At 41.3% G+C, this 21,116-nt stretch overlaps 1 protein-coding gene across 1 annotated transcript in view; it reads right to left on the minus strand.

Moving 5' to 3' along the window:
• LOC149142436 (uncharacterized) overlaps positions 1-21,116 on the minus strand; it is a 274,916-nt gene that overhangs the window by 37,107 nt on the left and 216,693 nt on the right. The window contains exon 9 of the mRNA XM_089451481.1: positions 15,137-15,604. Within this exon, the coding sequence (XP_089307607.1) occupies positions 15,137-15,604 (468 nt within the window). The remainder of the gene's footprint in view (positions 1-15,136; positions 15,605-21,116) is intronic.

Genomic DNA, 21,116 nt, shown 5'->3' on the forward strand with positions numbered 1-21,116 from the left:
CTACAGACCATGCAGAGGCAGCAAGGTGTGCGCATAGCTAGAGAGGGCCAGCGTGTGAGATGCAGAGGGCCCAGGGGCTGACTCAGAGGCTCCAGAAGCCAACGCAGAGCCCAGAGAGGTTGACGTTGGGCCAAAGAGGCTGACGCAGGGCCTAGAGGCAGCACTGGGAGCATCTCGTGGGACAAACTGAGAGTTGGAGAGCCGGATAGGGTGGCGGAGTCCTTGTCAGAGTGACGCAGAGCAGCAGAAGCTGCATTGTTGCTGTGGGATCATTCATCCGGTATTTTAGCCGAAATATCTCTCTGTCTGAGAGGTACTACTGTCGAGGGCATTCTCCGTTGGGTGAGCCATTTCTGGCACCTAGGTTGTATTCTGAAACTGCATAATAATAAAACCCTCTGAATAGCTGCACCGGTTTTCCCACATTGGGTTTTTCCAAGGACATTAGTCCAAAAACAATGGTGTCACTTGTGTGCTTGTTTACTTTCAGTTGATGATCTGTATGTGTTGAGACTGTACTTGTATTTATTTTCAGTATTTACATGGTAAATAACTTGTCAAGTAATTGAACAAGTAGAAAGAAATAAAACAGATAGTACAGGAAGAATTTCTAACGGTTAAACTTAGAAATTCTAACATGGTATTAGAGCATGGTTGCAGATCACAGGATAACTGAAGGCATCAGCCGAGCAGAGTAGTAGCAGCAGAAAACAGTTGTCCTAAATGACAGAACTTGTTCTTAGCAGAAAGCAACAAGGTAGGGTGACACAGAGTGTCTGCGTCATCATTTTGAGCCAGGAGGAGGATCAGCGCAGTGGCAGAGAGAAGAAGACCTGACCTACACAGTGCCCAATCATCTTTCTCAGCCAGGAAGGATTGACATTGTGGCCATGAAGTGTAGATTTTGCCGGTGCTAGGATTGCGCAGAGCCTAGAGGCTCAATTCTTTAGGTCGCTGAGGTATAGGGGGCTACAGATAATTTGCGGAGCGAAGTTGGTGGTGTACTGTGGTCAGAGCAGTACCTAATAGGGCAAGACCAAGGAGGAAGGATTTCCAAAAAGGAAATCAAGACTCAGAGGGAGTCGAACCAAGGACTTCCAAGGTGGAAGTAAAGAGACTCAGAGGAGTCGGAAGAAGAGTAGCGAGATGACAGTGAATGGGCTGAGAGATCAGGATAGACTGAATGGAGCTTCCAACTTCGTAGCCTGGAAGGCCAGGATCTTGTCCATTCTAGACAGATATCGCATCAAACACTTCGCCTTGAAAACGATAGCAATCCCAGTTGACCCAGCGGAAAATGAGAAGTATGAGGAGGCAATGGCCAGGGCAAAGTGCATCATCCTTGATGCAGTCAAGGATCATGTGGTGCCGCATATTGCCGAGAAGGACACAGAAAATGAGGTGGGAGGCCCTAAAGAAATTGTAGCAACATACTTCTATGCAGAGGAAGATGTTACTTGAAAATCAGTTGCAGTCATACCAAATGTAGAAGGGAGAGCAGATAGATGTCTTCCTTGGTGGATTGAAGGAGATTCGTGATCAACTAACTTCCATAGGGGCCACACCGGATCAGGAACTAATGGTGAGGACCGCATTGAACACAATCTCAGAGGATTGGGAGGTATTTATCCAGAGCATACTGGGCAGGTCGAGCCTTCCAAATTGGGAGGCACTGTGGGCAGCTCTTCGTCAAGAAGAGATCAGACAGGTGACCAAGGCAAGGAGTAGCGGAAAAGGGGTCAGAATCAAGGAGGAAGAAGAAGATGCGCTCTCGCATCTGTGGTAAAGCAGGAGAAGAGAAAGAAGAAGGACCTCTCCAAGGTCAAATGCTTCCATTGTGGGGAATTGGGTCACTATGCGAACCAGTGTCCAAGGAAGAAGAGTAAGGGAGAGGCTTTTGATACCAAGGCAACGCCAGTGAGGGCGGAGAAAGAAGTGGAGACAGGTGACGAATGTGCCATGAGTGCTCATGCGCCACTTGAGAGGAAGTGGGCAGACATCGATCTGTAGTCAAATGGACTACAGGCGATGAGGGGCAGGATCCTCGATGTACCCAACCTCTTGGATTATACTTTGCTATGGGAGCCCCGAAGAGGAGTAGCAGGACTGGCAGATGTCAGTAGAGACATATGCGAAGAAGCAGCAGAGAGTGTTGCAGTGCAAGAGTTCCGGACAACACAGAGGTCAGTAGAGGGGGCACTTGTTAGCGGCAGAGGGAGCTTCAGCATCGGGAGTGTTTCTAGCCTGACAAAAATGTCAGAGTTGGGAGGATTAGTTACTTACTTCTTAGTAACTGAGTTGCAGTGCAATAGTTAGCAGTGGCAATGCTATGGGCAGCATGATGAGAAGAGATGCAGTGCAGATGTAGCAGTGGTAGGGCTATGGGAATTAGCATAGATGCAGAGGGTGATGTCGTACAGATGCAACAGTGGTAGTGGCAAGGCCATGGGCAATAGTACAGGATGCAGCAGTGCAGAGGATGTTGGGCGGGAAGGCCTAGCATCAGCACAAGGACTGATGCTGGATGATCCGGGTGATACTCAGTGAGGAGTATTACTAGAGCACAGTCTTCGCTAAGAGGGAGTGTTGATTTGGGGTAGCATCGGATGTGCTCTAGCCACCAAAATAGGTGGAGAGGCTAAAGCACATGAGATCTCCAAGACCTAGAAATGGTTTGGGCAAAATCTAACCGGTTTGGGAGATATTAAAATAATTAATATTTTTAATGTAGTTCCTAAGTCTAAACTTAGGAAAAATAAAATATTAATGGGTATTAATATAAAACTGGGTTAGAATGGTCCAAAAGTCATGGATCAAGCCAAATCTAATCTTAGCACTTGATTAGAGATTTAATCTCAGTCGTTGATGGACCAACAAGAAAAGTATAAGAAGAGGCTTGAGAGTCAATTGGAGAACACACCAAGAGAGATCAGGAACTCGAATTTTTGAGGCAAGTTTTGCTAAGGAAATTGAGTCAGTGATCTGAGTTGCAGCTGAGGGGCAATGAATACATAGTAGAGAGGCAGACTTAGTACCAAGAGGATCAGCGCAAAGCCGGGAGAGGGACGCAAAGCCAGCTAGAGGCCACGCAAAGCTAGTGAGGAGTTGCACAGAACCAGAGAGGGCCAGCATGTGAGACGCAGAGGGTCCAGGGGATGACTCAGAGACTCCAAAAGCTCACACAGAGCCCAGAGAGGCTGACGTTGGGTCTAGAGGCAGCGCTAGGAGGATTTAGTGGGACAGACTGAGAGTTGGAGCGCGTCGGATAGGGTGACACAGTCCCTATCAAAGTGATGCAGAGCAGCAGAAGTTGCATTGTTGTTGTGGGATCGTTCATCTAATAATTTAGCCGGAATATCTATCTCTGACTGAGATGTACCACTGTCGAGGGAATTCTCTTTTGGGTGAGCCATTTCTTGCACCCAAGTTGTATTCTGAAACTACATAAGAATAAAACCCTCTGAATAGTTGCACCGGTTTTCCCGCATTGGGTTTTCTGGGGACATTAGTCCAAAAACAACAGTGTCACTTGTGTGCTTGTTTACTTTTAGTTGATGATCTGTATTTGTTGAGACTGTACTTGTATTTATTTTCAGTATTTACATGGTAAATAACTTGTTAAGTAATTGAACAAGTAGGAAGAAATAAATCAGATAGTACAGGGAGAATTTCTAACAGGTAAAACTTAGAAATTCCAACATTTGATACAACTTTGATTATCGCAGTAAACCTTGGTCGCTTCCATCCTTTTTCTGAATAAGCTCACAAGCAATTTTCTTAGCCATATCGCTTTGCACGTAGCTATGCTGGCTACCATATATTCTGCTTCTGCTAAGCTCAGTGCTACCGATTTCTACTTTCGGATGCACCAAGATATCATCCCCAATCCAACACTAAAGTAGTACCCAGAGGCAATTTTTCGGTCTACTGAATTACCAGCCCAATCTACATCTATGAACCCATTCAAATTAACGTGCTCCCATTGGGATTACTTCAACCCATATCCGACTGTTCCATGTACATATCTAAGAATGTATCTTGCTACAACCCAGTGCACCCTTTTTGGTTCCGCAATGCACTAAGATTGTTGACAGCAAGACAAATGTCTGGCCTTGTGTTGACCAAATACATAAGCGACCCAATGAGTTTCCTGTACAAGGTGGGATCTACTTGTCTTCTGATGCATCTATTTTATTCTAGTTGGTGATCATGGGAGTAGCCATGGGTCGGCAATCCTGCATTCTGAATCTCTTCAGAATTTCTACAGTGTACCTTCCTTGTCTAAGGAAGATCTCCCCATTCTTTTGCCAAACTTCCAACCCCAGAAAATAATGCATCAATCCCCAAGTCCTTCGTGTTGAATTCGGCTTCAAAATTCTTCTTGCAATCCTGGATGAGTCTGGATGACCCAATGAGGAACAAGTCATCTACATACAATACCAGAATAAGTGGCTCATTCTCTACCAACAAATAGTAGAGATTGGGATCAACATCACTCTTGAAAAATCCCAACTGCTGCAAGTAACTATCAATCCGACCATACCATGCTCTAGGTACCTACTTGAGCCTGTATAGGGCTTTCTTTAACCTGCAAACATGAGTTTTCTTCTCATGAGTTTTGAAGCCTTCGAGTTGTTCGATATACACATCCTCTTCTATCACTCCATTCAAGAATGTTATTTTGACATCCATCTGGTGAATCTCCCATCCCATTTGAGCTGCTAGGGATATAACAGATCTGATAGAGGTGTATCGAGCAACTAGGGCGAAGGTCTCTTCATAGTCTATTCCTTCTTTCTGAGCATACCCCTTTGCCACGAACCTTGCCTTGTACTTCTCTATATTGTTGTCTACAGCATACTTGATCTTGTAGATCCATCATGATCATACAAATGATCTATTTTTTGGTCTAGGTACTACTTCCTAGACATCATTCGTGATGATGGAGTTGTATTCTTCCACCATGGCATCCACCCATACTTCATGTTGAACAACTTCCTGAAAGTTAGAGAGTTCTTCAACCTGAGCTCCCAATGTCTGGTATCTATCTAGTTGTCTACGCTGGCTTTTCTTGGCTCTAGGAGCTCCAACAAACTCCTTTGCGTCCCTCAGTGTCTGTCGTACTTTTCTGCTGGTTCTACCACTGGTGGTGGGAGGCTCAACCAACTCTTCCTCCTGATCCTGTCATTCTATCTGTTGAGAATCATCTGCATTTCCTCCTTCTGAGGAGATACTGGTGTTGGTCATTGTACTCGATCCAGGTGTATGTCCTCCTTCCTATCCTTCTTGTTGCCCCTACTGCTCTTGGACTAATGGGACATCTCTTGACTGATCTTTTGCAGGCATCTCATGAGATTTCCTGAAAACTCTATCCTCCATGAACTTTGCATCCCATCTTACTACAATCTTCCTGCTGTCAGGAATGTAGATTCTATATGCCTTTAAGGTCTCGTTGTATCCTACGAGATACCTCTTTTCTGTTAGTTTTTGGTAGCATCGGAAGTGCTCTAGCCTTGAAAATTAGTGGAGAGGCTAAGGCACATGAGTTCTAAAGAACATAGAAACAATTTGGTGAAATTCCACCCAGATTGTATTTTATTAAATAATTAATATTTTTCATAGAGTTCCTAAGTCTAAACTTAGGGAAATTAAAATATTAATGGGTATTAATCAAAATACGGGTGAGAATGATCTAGAAGGTCGATCAAGTCATGTTTTAATCTTAGTCGTTGATTAGAGACTTAATCTCGGTCATTGAAGACTCAACAGGAAAAGTATAAAATGGAGGCTTGGGGTTCATTTGGAAACACACACACACAGATTGAGGAAATCAATTTTTTGAGGTGAGAAGTTCTTAGGAGGAAAATCGATTGGGGAGATCTTGCAGTAGAGGGACAGTGAGAATTCGAAAGGACTTTCCAGAGAATACTAACTGAGAGGCGGAGAGAGCTTGTAGAGAGGCAATGCAGTAGCCGGGAAAGGCTGACGTTGGGCCAATTTGGGCCCACGTAGTCCTAATGCAGAGCCAGAAGGGCCAACGCAGAGAAGAAAAGTTTCCTGTCACGCAGAATCCAGAACTGTCGGAATAGTCGAAACTATCGGGAACTGTCGAAACTGTCGGGAACTGCCAGAACTGCCGGGAGAGCTAAAGCAGAACGCAGAGAAGGTAACACAAGGCTGACGCAGAACCGCAGAAATAGTTGAGGTTAGCCAGTCTTGTGCCGGATCAGCAAGAACTCTGCCGAGTGAAGTGAGGTAAAACTCACTCAGATTTTCCAACAGTATTTTCTCTGTAAAGGGTTGCTAGATGAGCATCCTGGATTTGTATTTATATATTTCTCCTGCATAATAATAAACCCTCAGAACAGTTGCACTGGTTTTCCCGCATTGGGTTTTTTCGAGGACTATTGTGTCCAAAAATAAGTGTCCTTTGTATCTTGTTCTGCTCTATTTTTTGTTTCATGAGATCAAATATTTAATAAGTGTAGGCTGCAGAAGTAATTTGCTTCAATATTCAGAAGAATAACTTGGTTAATGTATATTAAAAATCAAGTAGGTGAAGTAGATTCAGATTTTCTGTAGTAGGGATTCCTTGAGTGTGGGAATTTTCACATTTTCTACAGTCTGATCTAGTTTACTGTGCTTCTCTTCTGGAATGTGACAATAAGCCACGCTTCTGAATATCCTGAGATGACTGACTTCCGGCTTCTTCCCTGTGAAAACTCCTTCGGGCGTTCTCTTTCCCAATGCTCTATGAGGAGTTCTATTATGGATATATATTGTCGTGTTGCAAGCTTCTGCCCATAGATACCTAGGTAGATCCGGATCATACAACATAGCTTTGGCTGCCCCCACAATAGTTCTGTTTCCGATAATTATTTGGAAGCCCATTTGTTCTTCTTGATAGCTCGAAAATGTTCTCGTACAACAGTCATATGAGTTGAAGCCCCGCCATCAATACCAAACATCCCCTAACGCTGAATTTGCTAGGCATGTGAATTCTTCATCTAATCTAGTAGATAAATCTAAGACGCTTTGAGTATCCATATTGTGCCAATTTCTGATGCTAACTTGTCCGAGCAACTCCTGCAGGAAAAACTACGTCCCACCTGAGACAACTCTCCTTGTTGAATCTTCTGTTGCGTTGTTCCTTCTACCACTGACAAATTTCAATTGGAAAGACTTACCTCTCTATCGACTCACTCAGAGAGAGTTTTCCCACGAAATCAAATCTCCTTGAGTTGAACTACGGAACCCTCTGGGAGATTCGAATTTCCACCCCTGTAGGAATTTCAAATTCCCTTTTCCTTTCAATGCTGGATCCTCCAACTTCTTTCTTCTACTTCCCTTTAGCTCTAATACCATATGAAAATTTTTAAATAGAAATCCTACTGCGGTGATTAATATTATTTCTTCTACTTATTACCTCATAAATAAGTTATCCACAATATTCTTACGGCAAATATCGAAATATATTCTATTGCAGTGTTGATAATATCGCCGAGATATCGGCGATATTCGAAAATATCGCGATATATATTTCGGCGAGCCGATTATCGCCGAAAATATCGCGCGATTTCCGAAATATCGTCGATTTCGGAAAATATCGCCGACAATCGAAAATATCGCCCGGTGACTGTAAAAAAATTCTGCACGGCCTATAAAATCCGATTTTGGTTTTTTTCATATCATTTTCATTTCTGATTGCTAGAGAAGGAAGGGGAGAGCTATGTGGTTGCTGCCAAGGAGGGTTTGAGCGTTCTAGGCCCTAGTATTGATATGCTATTCATGGTAATGTTAAATTCTTAAAGTAAAAGTGGCATTCTCCTTGATCTTCATTTTCATCCTTTTACTTAAATTTTTAACATTACCATGAAATGACTCAGGATGTTTGAGAGTGGTTCCGGCCTCATTGGATTTCATATGGAGAAAGTAGAATTTTAGATTTCATTCAAAATGCAGCAGACTTATCAGTTTTTTAGGATTTCAGGATTGGGAGATTGTAATGTTTCCAAGTGACACCACCTGCCTGGGCTACCCCTACCACCAGTAGAGGACATGGTCTACCTCCTATAGCTCCTACTTCTAGAGCATAGCAAACTCCACTGCCAACTCCACCAGCATCTACATTTAGAGGGAAAGGGAAAGTTATGGCATTTTCTCGCAAGAGGGGCGGAGGAAATCAATAGGATTAGACTTTAGTTATTTTCTTATGTGCTTGTAAGTTGTACATGAACAATGAACATTGAATATTCAAGAATCAAGACCAAGCATATCACATTCTAATTTCTAAATAGTAAATTTTGATTCTATTTATTTTTTTAAAGTGAACTATGAACTTTGAGAAGTAATTATATTTTAATTTGATTAGATAAACTGCAACCTGCAATTTAAAATGGATAAAAAACTATATTTTGGTATATATATACATATAAAATGTGCCCCCCGTGTCTTGTTTCCAGGTCGTTGTGTTTCGTGTTGAATACTCGTATTTACGTGTCCTCCGTGTCTCGTGTCCTCGTGTCATGTGACGTAGCTTAGACAATATTGATGTATTGTCTCCATGGAGGGTGGAGTCTGAGGAGTCACCTTCATGGTTAGAGCCAGTGGCAGATGATCCATTAGAGCAGGGGCAGCAAGACGAGGACTCGGAGTCAGAGGAGCAGCAGCACTCAGAGGAGGAGGAGGAGGAGGAGGAGGACACTGCGGGAGCATCAGCATCAACACCATCTTCTATAGATATAGGAGAGCATAGCCCCATACCTAGCACTCATTATTTGACATTAGGTGCAGAGGCAGGGTCAGGGCCTCCTACTACTAGGGGCAGGCCTGGCAAACAGCCCATCATGTTTTCCTGTAAAAGGGGGAGAGGGCAGTGATTTCAGATAGATAGCTGCTAGTTTTATTTGTTGTGATACATATAACTCATGATGATGAGATACTTTTATATATGTGATGTTATTTTGTATTGGTTCTCCACATTTGATTCCTTGAATGGACAATTATCAGGGATCAGCAGGATTTGGTATCGCCTTTGATGTATCATTTCTATTTGACATCATATATATCAGTGTTTTCTTCATATTTATGTGCCAATGTGTTTATTTCATGTTGTTATTGCTTTATATGTTTAAAAATCTGAAAAAAAATGAATATATTATGCATTTTTTATGCTTGCCGATATTTGCCGATATTGCCGATAAGATATTTTTTGGACCCTCGCCGATATTTTACCGATACCGATATTATCAACACTGTTCTATTGCACCCTTCACAATTAAAACACTGCAAAAAGTAAATATAAGGAAAAATACTAGCACAAATACAACAACAATGACAGTTATTTTTGGACAATCGTCCCCAAAAAAACCCAATGTGGGAAAACCGGTGCAGTAGATAAGAGTTTTTATTATTCTTCAGCAAATTCGCTTGTACAAATTACAGCCAGCAAAATAGGAATGAGAAATTTTACAGAGACTTCTTGACCAAGTTCTACCCCAGGTGAAGCACTTCTTCTTCTCCGGAATCCTTCTGATTCGCTTTGTGTCAAACTTCTCTCCCTGGCTCAGCATCAAGTTGCCCACATAGGCTGTGTGCTGCCTCTTTCTACATCAACATGTTCCTGCTCTGTGTTTTGTTTCCTTACACTCTTTGAAAACGTTGATGCCCTCTCTCTCTTTCTCACCTGCAACTCTCCCTCTGATCCGATTTTCCCTTACCAAACTTTGATAAGTGAGAAAATCGATCTCACTCAGGTAACTGAGTATCTCTCTCTGGTGTGTTTCCCAAGTGCCCATCAAGTCTCTTCTTATAATCCTCTCGTTGATCACTCAACGACCCATATTAGATTATAATCAATGATTAGGATCATTTGACTTGATCTCTGCCTTCTTCTAGAAGTTCCACCCACAATTTAGATTAATACCCATTAATTATTTTAATTTCCTAAGTTTAGACTTAGGGTCCCATTAAAAATAACTAATTATTTTAATAAAACTGTTTTCAAGTAGAATTTCCCAAAACAATTTCTGGGTATTGGAGAATGCATGTGTCTAAGAGTTCCTGCAAATTTTGAGGCCTAGAGCACATCCAATGCTACCCCAAATCAACAGCAGCCACCAACTAGCTCGATGTGCCACTATCTCGGCCACCTGAGCTAGCCATGTGGTCCCTCACCCATCTGTTATGATCATATGTTTGCATGTGGGCCTTCTGACCCCGAATGTATGGCTTTTCATTGTGTAGTTGGATACTTTTGTTTACTTATCATGGACAATTTTGGGCATGGATTAGTGGGGGGATTCGGCAGAAAGAGTGGGCTTGGTTTGTATTCTTGTCTCCTCTGTCTGATTTGATGGTTAACCTTGTACCTTGGTCCCGTGGCATGTTCTTTATTGGCTACTAGCTTTAGGGGTGGTACTACAAGGGAAACCATAATTTTGGTTGCGCGGTCCTGCTTCCCGACACCATATACATCGCTCTGCTCCGATCATTATAACCCCATTCACCATATTTCCCATCCGGGTCCACATTTCTACATTGCGTTCATAAGGAGTTAGCCTCCCCTTCCCCTTGTCCACACTTTTGGATCGAGCATGAAACAATGCCCCGAAGGTTGGTGCGGTTAAAAGAAAAGAAAAACCATAATTTGGCCACTCTCAACAGTAAATGTACCATAAAATGCAAAAGATAGCTAGGACACAAATTTAGCACATGGGCAGAAACCAAAATGAGCTCTACCTTTCATCATGGCCATCACCCTGGTTCCTAGGGCCCCTCACATTGGCCCCTTTCATCATTTGGGAACCCATTATTGTCCCAACCCCTGGTGGGCGATGAACTTCCCTACCTTAAAGGGGTATTCACTGTTCTATCCTACACATCATGCTCTCATCCCCTAGATCCCCGAGCAGTTACAGGAGAAAGATCTGTAAAAGGCAAAAGGCATATGAAGAAGTGTGGAAAACAATGGTCAAGGTAACTTATGTACCAAGATTGCTAACTCCTACACTCATATACCCAAGTGTGGGCTTCCCTTATCTTAGGTACCCATGTACTGTGGCATGTGGCTTGGAGTCTTCCTCTAATGCCCCATTTCGTTCCACCATTATATCGCATACCACCTACCATTTGATGGATATACCATGGACATGTCACCCCCCTTGGAGGCTGAAACCACCTAATAGGGTCCTTGGTTAGCCTTCCTCTTGAACTTGGAGACACTTGTACGTTCTAAAGCCCACTATGGAAGGCCATGCCACCACGAAGTGTCCACTTGGTTCCATGATTTGTAAGCTTATTTACTCAATTGCACTAATCACCTGTTATACTGGAAGGTGAGGGGATGCATTGGATCTTATACAGGATTACAGGTGGGTCTTTATCTTGGGTTTGGTGTCCCTATACAGGTTCCAAGCCCTCCATAGGGTCATATTGGTGTTTGTAGGGTGAGCGTTGATAGCCACGGGTCTCCACCATAGCTCAGAGCAGATTTCCACTTCATGGGAACCTTCAGTTCAACATATTGTTTTCTCATGTTCCACCTTTTGGATGATGATGATGCACCTGGATCACCTTGCCTACTCCGCTCCACTCCTGCACCACACACTTAGCCGCTAGTACAGGGCATAGATGAGGATGTGTCTCAACGTGGGAGACAATGGGAGGGCTTGGAGCATTCTTCTATCCCTTTCAGATGGGATATAGGCTTGTTCGATCCATTTGGAGACCCATGAGGATGTTTTGTGCCCCCATAGCCACTTGGGGACACCATAGGTTGTTTGCTTGGATATCAAGGGGCCAACCCTTTAACTACTATGTTTGGAGCTCATTTATTCATCTTGGCACACATTAGACTCCATTAGGCCTCTTCATTGGCCCTTCGACCTATTGTATGTGTTATTTTTCCCTCTTGGGAGGCTTATTGTTGTATTATGGAGCTAGTTGCTATCTTGGTGGGCTTGTCACCAAGGGATGTTATTTTTGCACATTATTTTACTAGTAGGGGCATTATTAAGCCTTATTAGGAAAATCAAACCCTTTAGGGAAGATATATATTGATGTGATGATCATTTCATTGGATCATCACTTAGATTTGAACCATTGTTTCTTCTGGGAATTTCGTTATAGCCTTTTGATGGACAAATTGGTTTCTTAACGCATTTCGATGTTTGGAAGAGCTTAATTCTTGTCTTGGAACTTCGAATTTCTTGCACTTTGATGGTTGGAATAATTCGCTATACTTGTGAGTACTCTTTTTCACGTTTATTTTATATTGTCTCATTTAATGATCTATGAAATATTTTCGTTCATGAAGTTAGTGTAGCTACCCTAATGCTAATGCGAAGTTGCTAATCTTGTCTTTGTGAGGGATTTTTCATATGATTATTGTGAAGTATGGAGAATTATTTTCCTAGGGGTACATGATTGTTCATGATTTGCCTTGACAAATCATCAATTTGTAGCATAAAGAAGTATAAATTTGCCTAAGTAACCTAGTTGCTGCTAAGGCCATACGAAGTTGTTGGGGAACTCCTTCATTGGAAATAAGCATATCTAAACATTGATATCATTAGACTCCATTCTCCCAATAGGCTAGGCATTGGTCTAGTCCTAGGTGATCATCAAAAGAAATTTATTTTTCACCTCTTCTCCTTTTCTAAGGCCTAACCCTAGGAGGCCTCCTAAGGAATCACACGAAATTCTTTCTAGCCATCAAAAATCCTTGAAAATTGGGCAAGAACTGTGATGGGTTTTTTTAGAGGTCCTCCAAATTTGAGACCAATCTGGCCATGGAATCTCAAGATATTGCAACCCCTATCTCAAAGACCGTTTTTCTCCCTAGGTTTCCTTGGGTTAGTGCTCGCATTGGGGTCATTGCATTCAAATCTCAAGAAAAATCTAATTTCTTAATCCTCTTTTCCACCCCAACTCGGACAAGTCCGTCAGTTTGTTGTTCAACCCCAAAATCTTGACCTCATTTGGGCCCACTAGGGCTTCTTTGTGATCCCGCAACCTTGTAACTCCAATTTCACAAGGATTGCTTAGAAACCCTATCTTTCTAGGATTCTTTGGTTTACGACACTTCATATCAAAAAATACCTCTCAACCCTAGATCAAGGTATCCTCTAGCCCTTCTTAGAGAGCCATACATCTTGCTTCTAAAGAAAGTAAGCTTGTCATTTGAGCCTCTCTTGTGAATAGGCCTTTGGAATCACTTTACATCCTATCATTGATCTATCTCTCCTAGTGATTCTTCTCATACCGGGACTCCTCCCATTAGTAAAAGTCTGTAACAATCAGGGAGCTTTAGTTGAGGTGATAGTGGGCCATTGCTCCATTGTTGCCACTTGACCTAGTCACTGCTCTATAGGATCCCCTCCTAGGACCCCTACTAGTTTGAGCAGTGACAGACTCGACACACTAGGACTCGCCTAAGACTTTATCATCAAGCCTCATTCCAACTTTGGGGGATATGTGCAAGAATAACTAACTCAACTAGTTATTTAGTGTTAAGAAACAACTATAATTAGCTAAGGTAAAAGAACTCCCTAGATTGAAAACTCTCAAGCGAAACCTTAAGCTACCTAGGTGTGTTACATGACTCAATTTTCACCATATTAGAATCATTTTTTACAATAACCCTGCAGGGCTGCAGAATTTGGAATACAAAACATTGACAAATCGTTCAATGATGATGATGAAGTTCTGAAATTCTTACTATTCTAACAATGTCAGAGTGCTCAAAGTGCACTTTGATAATGGAGTAGTTGACATGTTTTCAAATGTACATTTGAGTGGTCAACAGGTCCAATTGCAATAGTATGCATATCTTCAAGGAGGACAGATTTATTTGTTGGAGGCCAAAATATTTCCCTGGAGGATGGTCGAATTGCTAGAGTGTCGAATTGCAACCAAAAGGACGAGATCGAAGGTGTCAGGGTGAGGAGGCCGAGGTTATTTACAGGGGAACCAGCCAAATTCTGCCAAAAAGTTGCATGAATAATTTTGCTAGAATTTTTCTATAGAATTTCAACCAGAAATTACAGTTATTGGCTCTTTATTTTTCTTTTGTGGATTAAAATAAAAAGTGGGTTCTCCAAATTCATCCCATTGAATTTAATTAAATTTTATGACAAAATTATTTCTTAATTTTTATGTGGAAATTAGAGGAAAAGTCCAGGAGGATTACAAAATAATTTAAAAGGGGATATTACAGGGAGATTTAATGGAGCTACTTGAGGCATATGTTACATCTTGATTGGGTTGGCCTCCTTGAGGAGGGTATCTATTGTTATTTGACCTTGTCTATGTGCAATTTTGATGACGACGTCCACTTTCTAAGCCCATCTATTTGATTGAGGTTGTACATTTGGATTAGTCCACCATAAAATAACATCACTGACTTGCTCTCTGAAGTTAGTTGGAGGGTATTAATTTTTTTAGCATCAATCTAGGGTTAGTTATGGATCCATTGTTATTTTATTGGAGTAGTTGAACTAGAGATCTATAACTAAGAAGCTCCTCCATATATAATTGTTGTTGAAAGAGCTATCAAGCTTTGGAACAAAATTGCTCCTTTCTTTTGTCTAAGCTTTTGTGGAATGGATGTACAACCTTGTCGAATGCATGGTGGATATTCTTGGTACATATTGGCAAGCTTTTATTGCAGGTTTGGATTGTTAAACTCGATTTGCGAGCCATCAAAGAGCGGTATTGCTACATTGGAAGAGGAATCTATATTATTCTAGGTGGCAAGGACCAACATAAGTATTTATGTGGGTCCATAAACCCTCATGGCAGAAAGCGCCCCAACCTCTTAAGCTGTGAATAAATATACAATTTATCGATCTTTTGTAAATCATCTTGAAATCATTGGTTATCGATTATTTTTCCCAAAAGCACCACATCTCTTATTCATGGGTTCACTTCTCTTTATGTGATATACATGTTCAAGATTTATGTTGGATTAGGGTTTGTTGAAGTGTCCACAGTAGATCCACAATCTCTTTATCATCCCAACAAGAACAAATTTGCGCAAGTGTGTTTCAGTTACATACAACAGAGTTGTTTTGAATATAACATTAAAAATATACAACACTAAGATATAAGGATACAACAGAAGCCAGAATAGTACCTTTGATCCTTCACTTGAGTAGGCACAGTCAGGGTAAAATTCAAGAATGCTAAATCTCTGTACTTGAGCCAGTGTCACACTGGAATCTTCTGCCAATTCCTGACCTCCTATATTACACTGCTGCTCAAATAATACTCCATAGTAGTCGGGTTGGAGGTTGACATTATTTGTTGATATTTCTTGGTCTTCTAACCATCCAAAACTATCAGATTTCCTGAATTTCTCAAATCCCTCCTTTAGAAAATTGACTGTAGTGACCAGACTTGGATCCTGTTCTTCACATTCTTGAGAAAAGAGCATAGTTGTTGAAGATGAGGAATGGCCGGTACCATCTCTTGGATACCCTTCACTTTGATAAAGTTGTTTGTGTTCAAAACTTTCAATTTCATTGTATTTTCTTTCTTGTGGCTGTCCTTGAAAGCATGTTTTGTGAATCGTTCCATTATCCCCAGAAGAAAATAACAGATCCTGCACATCATTAAATTAATACAAAAATTAGACTAATTAATGCATAAGTAGCAAGCAGCATAAAGGTATACTAGATCATCCATTACAGTGTTATGACTATGAACTACTTTCTAAGCAGCCTTTTTAAGCAACAACGATATTCTTACTTTTTCAAAAAACTGATTTGCACAAAAAATAATTGAAGGATAAGATAACAATGGAGTCCAACCACTAAAAGAGTGTACTTCCACTTTTTCCTATCCATGTTTCTAAATTTTATTTATGATTTTATACTGTATGTTGTATGTGGAAAGCCCAAGGCCAAGGTTTTCAGAGGCAAGTAGATATGGCTTTTTGAAAACATCTGGCAATGACATTTAATTTTTTTATTGTTTTGGTAAAAGATACTTCCTATATGTACAGAAATTATTTACATCAGCAACAAGAAAGAAAAAAGAAGGGTATTTATAATGAAATTTACAGCCTCCTCCTTAATGAGACTAAAACAGCAATGAAATAAGAATAAAAAGCAGAATCTAACAGCTTAGCATCCTTAATAAATAAAGATCATTTTCCCAGCCCCGTATGTGTAGCTCCTCTCTCCATTACTGAGAAAGAAATCAAAGAACTGACCTCATTATTAAACACGTATTTGCAGTGGAGTTTCCAAAGAGCAAATAATGCTGAAATTTTCAAACAATTGTAGATACTAGATACTGGCCAAACTACCTCAAATCACAGATCTGGAGTCCCCCAACAACAATGCCCTCCAAGGTAGATGCCCCTGAAGAACACTTGCCAACTGCAACCGAATGAAACCAGACCCTGCTGGGGACACACAATAAATGTGAGAAACCTGAGGGATTTTTCTCACCACAGTTAATTTACCTGCAAAAGGAAGGAACCTATGCTGCCTGTTACCCACCAAAAGTGGGTGACCCAGTAGGAGAAACTTTTCTCCTATTCAGCCGGCAGCCAGCAGCCCCTGACAGCCATATTGTAGCTGATGTGACGCGCCATTCATATCTCCACCATCTGCATCAGTCATATGTCTCCTCGCCCATATGTCAAGAGCACATGTTGGAAGGTGGGCTTCTAATCAAAAGGTATTTTATTCATTTTGCAATCGGGTGTTTATGCTTGTTTTTTTTGGCATTTTGGCATGGAATATGGGGTAACTTGGAGAAAGAAGGGTCTTGGTCATAATCTTGTTCCCTCACCTTAAATGGGGGATTTTCAATCCTAGTACAATGGGACCTCCCCTAATGACCGATGGCTTTCCGAAGGGGCACCACTTGGGAAACCATGATTGAGATAGTGTAGCCCCATCTCTCCCTATTCCATACTTACCACTTTCCATCTTACATTATAAGCCCTTATTCCACCTCCCTTCTTCAGGTTCAACTGACCATTGGTTCATTGGGATTTGGCACCCACACATCCTCATACCTAGGTAGGGCCTGGAAATGTACCCTGGGAGGTTGATGCAGCTAAAAGAAACAAAAAGAGCATATGATGGCCACAAGAAAAACAAAAGAAAAATCAAAATGCAAAAGATGGTTGGGACTTACAAATTAGCATGTGGGCAAAAGCCAAGCATGAGCTCTACCTCTCTCATATGGCCATCACTTGGTTCCTGGGCCCATGTTTCTCTATCTCATAGAAGACAAGGAACCTTTGCATGTCCCAACCCCTGATGGGCAATGAACTGCCCCATCCTAAATTGGGTAAAAATTCCAATACATCAAACAGCAAACTCTCATTCCTTGAGCTACGAGTAGTAATACAAAAAAGAATCAACAAAAAGTAAAAAGCAATATAGAGGGGTGGTTCCTTCTCACGTCTATACACCCAAGATGAGGTACTTCATCATAGTTGGTCCCTTTGACCGTGGCACTTAGCCATGAAGTCTTTTCCCCTTCGTTCCATCATTATTCACATGGCACCTATCAATTGAGGAGTGTACCAAGGACATGTCACTTTCCCTTGGGGGTTGGAAACACCTAATAGGATAGTCTATTAACCACTCCTACCTAGGGAGGTAACACCATTACATGACTAAAGCCCCAGTTTTGGAAGAGAAGCCTCATATGAAGTGTTATTTTGCCCATCTTGTTCAAGCATGGTTCACTTAAATGCAATAATGATTGATGTACCAAATGATGAAAGTTGCAACACTAGATATTATGTGTAATTGGCAGTGAGTTCCATCTATAGGTCTAGGCAACTTAACTAGGGTCCAGGTCCTTTATAGAGTCATATTGACACCCAATTGATGCGTTGAGAGCCATGGGACTCCGAGCAGTTGTAGAGCATCATTCACAGCCATGGGAACCTTCACACCCACAAAATTCCTACATTTTCTTTATTATTCTTGGGATGATGCACCTGCACCAGCATGCCCCCAACCATCTTAGTAGTGATCACATTGTTTGGCAGTTGATCTAGGGCCCAGATGAGATTTGTCTCATGCCTTGAGACATGGGAGGGATAGCATCATCTTCAATGCCCCTAACATTGGAGCAGAATCAAGCTTATTCACCACTTGGAGACCCATGAGACCCAGTTTTGTGCCCTAAACCCACATTTGAGGCTACGAGATGATTTTCACATAGAGCTAGGGGTCAACCCCTAGATTATGATTTTAGAGGCACTCTACGTTTGTCATGGCACTTGAGGAGCCTAACGCAGGCCCTACAAGGGCAATCCACTGGGATGATATCATAATTTTGCTCACTTTGGCTCACACATCTGGAGATGTTGATGTCTTGATGAAAGCTACAAGGTCAGCTTGTGACCTTGCCTGTAGTTTGCCCTTTATTTTATTGTTTGAGGGGCTTGTAGGCTTAAATAGGACTTGATTTGTCACATATATATTAAAGACCAATTCATTGTGATCTCTCATCAACATCACTCTTGGAATTTCTGCGTCATTAAGGAATTCCGCCTCTCTAAAGGAATTGTACTTGTTCTCTTGTGGATGTTTTGGATCTATTGGATGTCATTTGACATTTAGAGTTGATCTTCAATATTTATTAGAGCTATTATTTGGGTAATGGAAGGAATTTTTGCATGTTGTCTTGTATGTGCACTTTATTGTTGAATATCTATTTTTTGTCTAAAGTATGGAATTATTGATTCTAGGCCAGGGTAAATTGTGCGTTAATTTGTTGAAGATTAATCGAATTACTATCTAAATGAATATTGCATACATTACTCATGTATAACATGTGATGAATAGTCCTAGTGGTGAACTCATTGAAGCTTTCCCATAAAAATCCATTTCTCCATTGAGTGGGTAAATGCTTGAAATTTGCTTGCTAGGGCATCAAATTTCAACCTCCTTGGAAACAAGTTTAGCTACCCTAAATCATCCTAGACTCCATTCTCCCAAGGAACAAGGAACTGGTCTAATCGGTTGGTGATCAATCATTCCTTTTATCCATGTCTCTCTCTTAATTTCGGTCCTTTCAAGGCTAGGGTAAAAAGCTAGGGCTTGGTGCGAATTTCTAAGGAGGAAGGTCTTTTGTGATTAGAGAGCTTAAACATCAAGAGGGTAGGTTTTGCAACAAAACCTATCAATTTGGTGGCCATCCACTCCAATTTCATCCATAAATTTTCTTGCCCTAAGTGTTTTCCCTAAGAGGGAAACCTTAGCTTTTCTTCCCTCAACATAAGGACTTCCTTGAAGGTTTCATCAGCCTTGTCATAGCTAATAGACATTGTAAGATACCTTTTCTCCAAGCCTCAACCTTGAGTTACTCCAACACTCATCAAATTTATCAAACCCTAGGTCTTATGCCCTTATTTCTAGGCTTCTTTATAGAAAGTGAATTGCTTCTTTGTGAAGCCTTGAGCATAAATTGTGTCTTCCTTGAAGAATTCCTAGTGAGATCATTTTGCACATTAACCCTAGAATACATATAAGTGATCTCTTTCCTACTGGGACTCCCCCCATCGGTGAAAATATGTAAAGAGCAAGGGGTTTTGGTTGTGGTGGCAGTGGACCACTACCCCATTGTTGCTTCTTGGTCTAGTTTACATTCTATAGGGTTTCCCTCTCCAAGCCCTGCTAGATTGTACAGCAACATTTTTGGCCCCGTTGCCAAGGACGAAGCAAGTCTATATCCCCTAAATTAAATCATTTATACTTCTTCGCATTTGAAGAGCCAATTTCTCTAACAATGAGATATGATCCTCTTTAGCGACTCTCGCAACTGCTAACCATAGAAGTTGGCACCCAAAACCTCTTGACATATCAAAGGAGAGATGAGGGATCCCCTAGCACTTCTTTCGTGGATAGGGTTAGAATGAGAAGAAGGGTTTCCGCATGAGTTCAATGTGTATTTCATCACCTAAACTTCAAAAATATCCTAGGAGCCCCACATCCTCTCCATCAAGACTATGATATGGTGCCATGTTTTTTTGGTAGAAAGAATGAAGACCCTAGGAGACACCTAGCTCCCTTTCATGATTTTTATGCTTTTAGGCAAGTCAAAGAAGGTGTTGCCATGTCTTTATTCGCTCTCTCATTTAGGGATTATGCTTAAGACTCGTTCCTATGCCTCCCTTTTAATTCTTTAAGTTCTTAGGATGAATTTCTCGCTATCTTTTTAGCAAGGTGGGTTAAGGAAAGAGATGTGGTTGAATTGTACAAAGACCACCTCTCCATCAAAAGGGAGGACAAGCCTGTCAAAGAGTTCAACCAAATATTTAACACTCTTGTAGAATAAATCTCTGAAAGAATCGAGCCCCCAAAGGAGTTAGTACTTGCCATTTACCTCCAAGCATTTGTTGGAGAGAGAATCTATGCAACAAGAGACAAGAAACCAACGAACCTCCTCCATGCCCAGGATCTTGCCCTTGAAGTTGACCAAGCCATTGAAGAAGTACAACTTGAATTTTTGCAAGTCGTACTTGAACACTTCCATGATCCCATAATCAAAATTCAAAGGGAGCTCCAAAATAAGACCTCAATTATGTCACATAATTACAACATTATTCTTTCACAAATTGACAAAACAAAGAAAAAGCTAGATCTCAAAAATATCATCAAAGACGGATCTCCCTATTGTAGGAATTTACAGGGTAAGTTCGTCAAACAGAACACCAAAGGACACCGCTCACAAACAGATCACAGATCAATACACCAATACTTTTGACGTGGTTAAAACCCTCAAAGAGGGAAACAATCCACGGCCTGAGCCAACGCGGCCACTTCAGGCAATTTATTAATAAAAGAATGAAAATTTACATAAGCTTCTCTCATGGACGATTAACCGACAAATGACCCTCCATGCTCTTTAAATAGAGATCATGGACCAATCGGGTGTTAAGCCACGGATCAAGTGTCGATAATACCGAGGAGAGAATGAACCATCAGATCACTACATATCGTGACTGTCGGATTGTAAGTTACAAAATGTACATAGTAAAGAAACACACTTTACCTAACTCTATACTAGACCAAGTTATACTTAACTATTTCCTATGTGTCGGAATATCCTAACATCCCCCCTTAAGAACAACTTGG

The sequence above is a fragment of the Pinus tabuliformis genome, chromosome X, assembly GCF_031772625.1.
Source record: "Pinus tabuliformis cultivar Carrire ecotype Pingquan chromosome X, CPIR1, whole genome shotgun sequence".
NCBI classification, from domain to species: Eukaryota; Viridiplantae; Streptophyta; class Pinopsida; order Pinales; family Pinaceae; genus Pinus; species Pinus tabuliformis.